Here is a 10,932-nt window from a genome sequence, read left to right on the forward strand (position 1 = left end):
CATGGTGAACGAAGAAAGGCTTGTCCGATATTTGCATCGCCGCCACAATGGTCCAGGCATCAAACCATTCTTTCTCGCGGAGCCGCCGAAATATGTTGCAATCGAGTTCCACTCCATTGTTGATCGCAACACTGTCACCCTCGCGGATCTTGCGCTTGCCAAGAACCTTGGCTCCGACGTCTTTGATTAATTGTTCCACGGCAGCATTTAAGGTTGCCTTTGAGACGGCATCCTGGTGTGAAAATTATGGCATCAGCCCCAGATCTCTTAATCGTCCGATGGCACTCACAGCGTCCACGCCGAGAATGGCATGAAGTTCTTGGCATTCCTCGTCTGATACGAGGTTTTCTGCTCTCAATGTCTCACACAGTTCATGGAGATCCGGACTCTTTTCAGCGATCAGATCTTTCAATTCTCCACCCAGGATTTCTAATAGTAGAATCCTTCTTGGGTCCTTCTGAATATCTCTGATGATGACATCGAGCTGTTCCCCACTCATTTTGGTGAGCTCCCTGCAGAAGAATGTACCGTTAGCCAGTGAAAGGAGCTCAGTTTTAGAGGGGTTACCAGATCTTGGGACTGAATAGGATTCCCAGGCCCAAACCCTTAACAAGTTTCGTACTCAACTTTTGGCCTCTGCTGAGCTGCATGCTGATGCGCTTCCTCTGGAGCCGCTTGTCTTGCTCAGCGATACTAAAGCCATGATCAGAGGATAGATGATGTGTACTATCCCCCTCATCTTGCAAGTCAATCCTCCCAACGCCACTAAGACATGTTCCTGGTCGAGTCGTATCCGCTGACAAGTGCTGCATTTCGTTCAGCACATGGATGGCAGCACCTCGGCGACCAACCGGTTTATTCTTCTTGGTGCGGATTGTCGTCAGTGACCGTTCGATCTGGTTATCATACCATTCCCACGCTCCCATGTACTCCAGCATATTCAATATCGTCACTCTTTGATTCTCCGACGAGCCCATTTCGAGCACTTGCATCCACATAGAACCGTCAGACCACTGGTTCACCCTGGATACGTCATTGGCCTCAGGATAGTTCTTCCCAAGGGACTGCATAATCCTCGAATGAACAGCCCGAGGAACCCGGTGAGGATATTTGCTGAATTGATGGATGATGCGCACAGCTTCAAGAATCATGTTCAACCCCGAGGCGGGCTCTGTTAAACATGAGCTTATCGCCGATACCGATGAAGAAACAACGCTCTCAGCTGATATCCCCATCTTGACTCCGTCGACCTCTTTCGTGGGTTCTAAGGACGCTGCAGTTTGTATCTGCCTGGATAACACAATCAAAGCGCTTCCAGTTTGTTGGAGTAGTGGTGTGCCGAAACCCAATCGTTGCTGCGCTTCGGCTTTGTTCCCTCCTGAAGTGAACCCAACCTTAACCACAGCAGATTCCAAGTGCTCGTCCACAGTGGCTGCCTGGCCCGTATTGTGATCAAGCGGCATAGGTCTAAAATTCAGAGTACGGCCCTCCTGCGGCACATACGGTTTTTGATTGAATGTGATTGGACTGGCGATGTGACCAATTCTGACAACGTCATTCGAGGCTTGGGAGGGATGAGTGACCATGTCACCCAGCTCGGTAATATCTTCAGGATCCTGAACGGAGTATGGTACAACGTCGGTGATGTCCAAGATTTTGGTCTTTGCACTTGAGATCTTCGCAGCGAAATGTGGTCGATACGTCAAGTCCTTATTGGAAACAGCTCTGCGTTTCTTGGAGTGGGCAGAGCCATTGCGTGGCCCATCCGTCTCTTGATGAGGGATGGTGTTCTCACAGAGCCGCTGTATCGTTTTCCCGACTGCGCAGGCAGTCTCACGGGCTCGCTCGCAAAGCTTTTGAATCTCGGCGTGGAACTAGGGTGGTTCATTGTGAGATATGGCTATCAGCACCTAGGATTTTCAAATTCCACATACCTCTGGTAGATCCTCCAAGTTAGCAACCATGCCAGAGGCCATCAAATCAACAAGCTGCCGAAGCAGCGACAGTGCCTGTTGAGTGATCGCGGACCGAGCATCGAGCGATGATCCTTTAGAGTCAGACGCGCGAGACTTCATCTTCAATTCCCCAGGCGAGACGACGAGAGCAATTGTCCGGGAAACACACAATTAATTGACGAGAGGTGGATATGACTGAGGCAGTTGAGAGGGAGAGAAGCAAGAAAAGAAATGGATTGAGGCGGTATTTAACCGTTATGCCATAGGCGTTTCGACCTCCTAGGATGCCGAACGGATCAGCCAAAGGGTCCGAGGTCACATGGGTCGACAGTGTTGGTCTGGACAGGAAGCTTGCGACGGTAGATTTCGACGCCTTCCAATCATCAGGGCGCAATGACCATGGGTCGACGATGACTGGGATAGATGAATGTCGGTTAGCGGAATATCACTTCCCTGCTGCTTCACTTCGCGCGATGGATACTAAACCCCAACGAGACATTGCTGATAGCCTGGAGCCTGCACCTGGATTCTTCTGCCCCAATGAGTCACTTTGAGCTCCCGTGGCAGCACCCACCTCTCAAACAACTCCCCATGACCGAGGCCGATTTCGTATGAGACCACGGCCGCCGAGAACAGGGACACCCCGCACCACTTTGCCCAACAAGACCGCCGATCGGCATGGCGCCTGGATGAACATGCCAATCAAGGGCGTCTTTCCCCTCGCAGTCACGGTCATGCGGGTAGGAATGACCGAAGGTCTTGCGGAACAGAGAATTTGGCATGAACGCTATGCTTCGCTGATGGTACATTCAAGGATCCTTGAACTAGGCAGGGCACAATCCACCAGGGCTAGGGCGTATCATCGGCCGATAAGAAGTCAACGCCTTCAACGAAAATTTGGAGTCCCTTGGTCCCACAGGGTATGGCGTGGATGTCTTTTGATATCGATGATTGTTGAAGCTCCACGGATACAAACGTCCATCTCCAGGGCAACGGAGACGCTGTAGAGAGTATGAGACCATACTGAGACACACAAGGATTAGCAGCAAGGTGATGGAGCAGAGGATACTTGGGCCGCAGCCCTTCGCCACTTGATCTAAACAAATCCAGGGAGACGGGAAGAATGGAGCAAAAGTGGGTGGGCAGACACCTTCCCGCGAGTTGAATTCGCAATGTGTCCAGTGAATCTATCTCGTCTTCCACAGTGGTGTAGGGGCTGAAATCTGAACTGATACTGACCTATGGTATGTGAGACTTGATACATTGTCTTCAAGCCATCAGTCATCCCTGATTCTCACTTTTGGTGCCAATCTTCAATATAATCATGGGTCGTTTCTTTTCTGGACAAACTTGTTCTGACTCCGCAGGCCTGTACCATCATTAGATCTTCGAGCCGATCCTATCTATCCAATAGAACTTCTTACCAGGTGCTCTGATTTTTTTTTGAGAAGATGTTTCATCTGTAGAATCGCAATGAGGATGCGTTTCCTCACCTACCTGCAGACAGAAGTTAGAAAACGGCCTGAATGCGAGTAGGGGTATCTGACCAATTTTGCACGCATCATGGCTGAGTTTGTACTTCCGAATGGCTTATTGTCGCCTGATTCTGGATATCGATGGGAATGGTCATGCTCATGCTGCTTCTCATGATTATTGCGACTGAGCGGACGGTAGAACCCTCCACCACAAATGCTACATAGAAACCTACCTTCACCTGATGGTCGTAGTTCTGTCCCAGGATCTAGGTGCGCAGCATCTGATCGGGGTGACTGGGCTTTCGGTGAGTCAGGAGACTCTTTGGGTTCGGCGACGGCATAGGGCGTCGATCCGCGTGCTCCAAGTGTCGGTGAGCGTGAGCGCTGCTCAAGATCATGTTGTCGCTCAAGCGGATGTGTTCTCAGTATATTAAGCATGGACCAGTATGTCTCGTCATCATGCGCTTGAAAAATGGACTAAGCTGAGTCTTAGATTTCTGTTGTGGAATATCGCAGCCAAAACTCACCGTCGCTTCCGCTAGAAGACTCGCTGCCGATCGCTCATGACCTTCATCCTCGACCTTACGTTTTTTGACGATCTGTTCATATTGACGTTTTTTGCTAGCGATCCGATCTTCATCCTCGGCCTTACGTTTCTTGACGATTTGTTCATGTCGACATTTTCTGCTAGCGATCCGATTTTCAGCCTCGGCCTTACGGTTCGCGTCAATTAGTTCATCCTCCAGCTGATTCGAGACAAGTTTCTGTAAGTCTTCGTCATCGCGATCTAATTGTAGTTGGGAGGCTTGGCAATCGAAACTTTCCTTGTTGGTCCACAAAGCCTGGATCTGAGCATCAAGGCCGCTTTGGTTTGCTGCCGCAGTCTCACAACGTTGGATACACTCCATGGTGGTTAGCACTCCGTCACAATATACTGACACAGTGGTCCTGCATGGACGAGGCATCGAGTGCTTTTGTATGGGTCAGAAATTCAGGTCAAGGCTATAAATAGCACATGGATTCGGCCCTGTTTCTAACTTTGGCGATGCTATTCATAGACGGCATCCCAAGATACCCAAAAGCCTCTACTACAGAGTCAAAATGCTGATACAGTTCTGTAAAGAGAGATTACAGCGTAGTCTGACTTGAGGAAGTTAAGGTGGAAGCCTGGTAACAGCAAATCGAGCGGCCGTTAGGCCAGACAGCGGAGGCAACTTTGCCGAAAAAACAAACAGTGAAGTCACGTGAAACGCCACGTGAAGGACAACGCTGAGAGAGGCTCAGCATGCACCAAGGCTGAAGGTATGCCAGTCTGGATCAGTACTGAGCCACTGATCCCGGTTGAGCCACCAGATATGACATATACACGCTCGTCGCACTAGATAGAACTATTCGCAGTCGACTTGTAACAGTTCTACACTTTAGGATATCTCGGACTGAGTTCCCATTATCACCTTTCGACACCGTCCTGTGTCTACTCCATCAAATGACCTACCTTTCCTATATATTTTGGCCGGCTTCATGATCTAGAATACCCTTTTTTACATCGATCCTAGCCCAGCTGAGGTCCTGGCCATTTTGTGGTACCCTGGTACAGCTGAGGAGTTTAGGTAGCTGCCACTTGGTTTAGGTAGCTACCAGCATTACCACTTTTGTAGGGTGGAGCATAGAGGCCTAGTGCGGATCATTGAGCCCTCATGAGCAGCAGTATGTACATGCCGGGCTACTATTCTACACTACAGTCAGCAAAGGTAATTGTCGTTAGCTCGACCCTAAGGAACGTGACTCTTGACGAGATGCTTATAAGGGTGGGTTTAGGGGCTATGCCCCTAAGCATTAACTAAAACACGCCTGAACTTTAGGCTGTGTTTTAGGCAGTGAGAGCCTAGAGAAACTTGCCAAGCGTCACGTATGTTCGTGTTGAGGTAACGAAAATTACCTTTGTTGACTGCGCCTGACCATCCCCACTTAGTATACTATATGCGCGATCTTTCAGCCTCGTTGGGGCTCAGTACTGATCCAGACTGGCTTACCTTCAGCCTTGTCCTTCACCAGCCCTTTCACGTGACTTTATTGTTTTGCTTTTTTCGGCAAAGTTGCCTCCGCCGTCCGACCTGTTGGCCGCCTCCGTTCGATTTGCTGAGAGCTCAGTTGTTTCAAGCTCCCATCTTAACTTCCTCAAGTAAACTACTACGCTTTAATCTCTCTATACAGTATCAGCATTTTGATTCTGTAATCGAGGCTTTTGGGTATTTTGGGACGGCATCTATGAATAGCATCGCCAAAGTTAGAAATAGGGGCGAACCCATATGCTATTTATAGGCATGGCCTAGATTCCTTCACCCTACAAAAACGACCCGATTCATCATCTGTACAGGATCAGTATTGTCAGTCTATCGTGACGGAGTAGTAACCATCATGGAGCGCATCCAACATTGTGTGACTGCGGCAGCAAACCAAAGCGACCTTGATGCTCGTCGCCAGGCTTTGCGGGCCAAGCACACATCTCTCGACCACCAAGTTGACCAGCTACGGTCAGATCGCGATGACGAAGACCTTGAGGAAATTCTCTCGGATCAGCGGGAAGCTGAAAAAATTGACACGAAACGTAAGGCCGAGGATGAAGATCGGATCGCTAGCAAAAAATGTCGATATGAACAAAAAGTCAAGAAACGTAAGGTCGAAGATGAAGGTTGTGAACGATCGAGAGCGAGTCTTGGAGCAGAAACAGTGGTGAGTTGGCAGCGATATTCCACAGCAGAAATCTAAGACTCGGCTTAGTCCTTTTTTCAAGCGCTTGATCTTGAGACATACAAGTATATGCTTGATGTGTTGGGCGAATATCCGCTTAAGCAGCGACAAGATCTAAAGCAGCACTCACGATCGCAGGTCCCTGGAGCAAGTTTGACGGTCCCTTGCTCCACCGCCGAACCCAAAGAGTTTCCTGACTTGCCGAAAGCCCAGTCACATCGGTCAGACGCTGAGTATACAGGTCCCGGGACAGGAGCACGAGTATCGAATAAAGGTAAGTCCGCTTGTGGCACTTGTGGTAGGAGGTTCTACCGTCGGATCACTCGCGATAATCGTGAGAAGCAGCATGAAGATGGTCATCCCAATCGCTGTCCAGAACTAGGCGACCACAAGCCATTCGGAACTAAAAACTCAGCCATGATGCGTGCAAAATTGGTCAGATACCCTATTCGGCTTCACGGCGTTTTCTAACTTCTGTCTGCAGATTTATGAAGAAACGCATCCCTATTACGATTCTAGTGATAAAGCATCTTCTCAAAGCGAGCAGAGCACCCCGTAAGTAGTCCTATTGAATGTATGGGATCGATCCGGAGATCTAATGATGGTACAGGCCTACGAAGTCAGAACAAGTTTGTCCAGAGAAGAAACGACCCATGATTATATTGAAGATTGGCACCAAAAGTGAGAATCAGGGATGACTGATGGCTTGAAGACAATGTATCAAGTCTCACGTACCATAGGTCAGTGTCCCTTCAGAGTCCACCCCCTACCCACTGTGGAAGACGAGACGGGTTACTAGACACGTTACGATTTGAACTCGTGGGAGGTTCTAGGCCACCAACTTTTTGCTCATTTTCGTCCCGTCTTTCTGGATTTATTTAGATCAAGTACGAAGGGCTGCGGCCGAAGAACCTCTACTCCACCACCTTGCTGCCGATCCTAATGTTTCTTGAAATTGGTCTCATACCCTCTGAAGCCTCTCCATCGCCCTGTAGATGGACGTTTCCATCCGCGGATCTCCTACAAGGATCGTTATTGAAGGATATACACAACATGCTCCGTAGGCCCAAGGAATCACAAGCTTATGTTTAAGGCGTTGCCTTCTGATCCGCCGACGCCACATACCTTAGCCCTGAATTGTGCCTTCCTAAGGCACGGATCCTTGGATATACTATCAGCGGAGCATACCGCTCATGCCGAATCTCTATCCTGCAAGACCTTCAGTCATTTCTATCCGCACTAGCATGGACTGCGAGGGGACAGGCTTTCTCGATGCGCATGTCCTTTCCGGCACCAGGCAAGGAAGTGGCCTTTGTGAGCGAAGTGGTGCAAATGTGTGCTTCACTCATGCCAACGAGCGATTGAGATCGCATACCAAATGTGCTACCGCTATTGGGAGCTGTGTGAGAGGTGGATGGTGCCAGAGGCTCAAAGGAGCTCTTTCCGGTAGAAGAGTCCAGGGGCGTGCCCTAGGATATCAGCAATGCCTTATTGGGGGTTAGCGAGACCGTCACGCAGTGAAGTAGTAGGGAAGTAGTTCCTCCACTCGTGACTAGCCATCTATCCCAATCCTGGTCCACTGGGCATCGTCTTTGAACCTTGATGATGGCAAGGCATCATCATCCACTGCCAGAAGCTGCCTGTCCGGACCAGAACTATCGACCGATGTGACACAGACACGTTAGCTAATCGGTTCAGCATCCTAGGAGGTCGAAACGCCTCAGGGCACAATATGTAAATACCGCCTCGATCCCTTTGCTGTTTCCTGTTTCCCACCCCCTCAACTACTCAGCCCAGCTAATCCATCTGTCGTCAAGCGATAGTTTGGTGCACTGCCTGCTTGCTCTCTCGCCATCTCTCCTGGGTTGTTGAGGATGAAGTCTCGCGCCCGCGACCCCGAAAGGCCGTCAGCCAATGTTTCGGCACTCAACACGCACTGGCAGTGCTTCAGCAGCTTGTCAACATGATTACCTCCGGCATGGTGGTTAATATGCAGGATCTGCCAAAGGTATGTGGGAACTTTGGGTGCTGATGTTCAAATCTCACCAGGAATCAACCAAGTCTCACACCGAGATTCAACAACTATGCGAGCAAGCCGGTGAGACTGCTTGGACACTCGTCGCAACGATCTAGCGGTTCTGTGAGGACACTATCTTACGTCATAATACGGACGAGCCACGTAATTTCGCTATCCTCGCCGTGAAACGCAGACGTGTCTCCAACAAGGACCTGGCGTATGGACCACCTCTATCCGCCAAGTTACAAGGACACAGACCTACTCTTTAGAGTCCACCAACCACATTCCACCCTCCGTTCTGCATATTGAGGCCATCACCGAATTGGGTGGCATGATCACTCTTTCTGCGCAAGTCCCGAACGACGTCGCTGAAATTGGTCACAGCGCCACTTCAACCACCGTTGAGTAACAACTGTATGAGCCGCAGGAGGGCTGTGCCCTAAGTCTCAAAAACGTGCCGCTTAGCCAGGGTGCAGGACAAGCGCCACTCTGGGAGGAGAGCATGGAACCCGCCCATTTCTAGGTGAAGTTCACATCAGGAGGGAACAAAGCCAATGAGCAACAACGATTGCGTTTTACAAGACCACTTCTCCAACCAGCTGATGTGGCTTTATCCGTGCCTTCCACGCAGATATCAGGCGCATTGTTCCCAATTCCCGCGGAAGAGGTTGACAGATCCAAAATACCGATGTCAATTCAGAACGTTGTTTCGTTGTCTCAACCGGCGACAGGTTCGTTTTTAGCGGAGGCGACTCCATTGATGGACGTAATCCTCGAAGCCGTTCGCATCATCCATCAATTCAGCAGGTATCCTCATGGGGTCCCTCGAGCAGTTCACTCGAGGATCCTGCGGACCGTGGGGAAAAGTGACCCGCAGGGCATGGTTGCATCGAACTTGAACCAGGGGTCCGACGATTCCATGTGGATGCAAGTACTCGAGATGGGAGCGTCTGAGAATCAAAGAATGACGATATTAAACATGCTCGAGTACATGGGAGCCTGGGAATGGTACGATAAACAGATTGAACTGTCGCTGACAACCATCAGTATCAAGAAGAATAAGCTGGTTGGCCACCAAGGTGCTGCCATCCATGTGTTGAACGAAATGGAGCACCTGGCTGGCGGATTCGGAACGACCAGGCACATGGCTCAGCAGCATTGGGAGGATCGGCTTGCGAGAAGAAGAATGTGGTAGCGATTACCAATCTTCGACCCACGGCTTCAGCATCACTGCGCACGACAAGCACCTCCGGAGGAAGCGGATCAGCATGCAGCTCAGCAGAGGCCAAAAGTTGAGTACGAAACTCGTCAAGGGGTTGGGCTTGGGAATCTTATTCAGTCCCAAGATCTGGTAGGTCTTTCAATTTCAAGAGCCCTTCCATGAGCTAAAAGTATCTTCGTGGTCAGGGAGCTCACCAAGATGAATGGGAACAGCTCGATGTGATAATTGGAGGTATTCAGCAGGATCCAAGAAGAATACAACTACTCGATATCCTAGGTCGACAGTTGGAGGATCTAATCGCCGAAAAGAGCCCGGATCTCCATGTTTTGCGTGATATGTTAAGAGACGAAAAGCTTGTGTCGAAGGAGGAGTGTCGGGAACTCCATGCCATCTTTGCTGTGGACGCCGTAAGTACCCTCTCATGACCAACGGACCGTGGACTGACGAGATTATTTCCACCCAAGACGCGCTCCCAAAGGGGACCTTAAATAGTGCGGTAGAACTGTTGATCAAAGACGTCAGAACCAACGTTCTCGGCAAGCGCAAAATCCGCGAGGGAGACATTGTTGCGATTAACAACGTGGTGGACTCGATTGCAACATCATTTCAGCGGCTCCTCAACGAAGAATGGCTTGACGCCTGGACGATTTTAGCAGCCATGTAAACATCGGCTCAGCCCTTTTTCATTCATCATGGTTATAGCTTACCCCTAGAAGAACCGGGAAAGCCCAGAGGGAGAGCTGTGTTCAATTCTTGGTTGTCCGACACTCCATCAAGGGACCTACCTTGGTCAGACCTGCTCGCATTCAGATCATAACACTGGACCCTAAGTCAAACATCGTACTCAGGAAAGCTCTTTGAGGATATCTGATGAGAAGGGAGGCGGGCGGTAGTGGGACATAGATTCGAGGTCCTCAGTATACTTAGGAATACACACGGGGGATACCTCAGGGCCGGGGAGAAAATCTATCGTAGAGTTTTGTACCGTGATCAAAATGCCTCAATCATCGCCTTCTATACTCGAAGCTCCATTATCCGTAGCGCACACTCTCCTCTGGGGAAAACTCTACATGTAAGTTGGAGGAGGGAACCTGTAGGGTAGGACTGACCAAGCTCTGGGACTGACCAAGCTCTGGGACTGACCAAGCTCTGGGACTGACCAAGCTCTGGGACGGGGAATGGGCTGTGCCGAGCGTCCTCGACCCAGGCGCGTCCCAACCCGCTCGTCCTGGGCCAAACTGGGTTCCAGGACCACGGGGATGGGCCACCATGGAGTCTAGGCCGGCAGCTGTGTTAGGGTTGATGTCCCACAGCCTCCGCCCCTTGTCCTGCAATTGGTGGCCGAGTCGAAGATTCTGTCCAGGCAGGGAACGCTGCTGGTTGCGAGGATCTAGCCTCAATGTCGCCCAACCCACCAGTCTCTGGGGAAATTTCAACCTGGGCCGGAGGTATTCAGGCGGAGACTGGTCTCCAGCATACCCGGTCCATTCTGGCCTGTATCAACATACCTCA

At 50.3% G+C, this 10,932-nt stretch overlaps 2 protein-coding genes across 2 annotated transcripts; both read left to right on the top strand.

Moving 5' to 3' along the window:
• Positions 1–5,848: 5,848 nt before the first annotated feature.
• LTR84_012825 (uncharacterized protein) lies at positions 5,849–6,879 on the top strand (the record flags this gene model as incomplete). The annotated part of the gene is made up of 4 exons (XM_064856333.1): positions 5,849–6,163; positions 6,212–6,616; positions 6,666–6,736; positions 6,792–6,879. The coding sequence occupies 4 exons, from the start codon at positions 5,849–5,851 to the stop codon at positions 6,877–6,879; spliced, it is 879 nt and encodes a 292-aa protein (XP_064699725.1).
• Positions 6,880–9,841: 2,962 nt separating this feature from the next.
• Positions 9,842–10,084, top strand: LTR84_012826 (uncharacterized protein; the record flags this gene model as incomplete). Its single annotated transcript, XM_064856334.1, has 1 exon — positions 9,842–10,084. The coding sequence occupies one exon, from the start codon at positions 9,842–9,844 to the stop codon at positions 10,082–10,084; it is 243 nt and encodes an 80-aa protein (XP_064699726.1).
• Between the last annotated feature and the right edge of the window lie 848 nt (positions 10,085–10,932).

This window comes from Exophiala bonariae (assembly GCF_035927105.1).
Source record: "Exophiala bonariae strain CCFEE 5792 chromosome Unknown scaffold_88, whole genome shotgun sequence".
Taxonomy (NCBI): domain Eukaryota; kingdom Fungi; phylum Ascomycota; class Eurotiomycetes; order Chaetothyriales; family Herpotrichiellaceae; genus Exophiala; species Exophiala bonariae.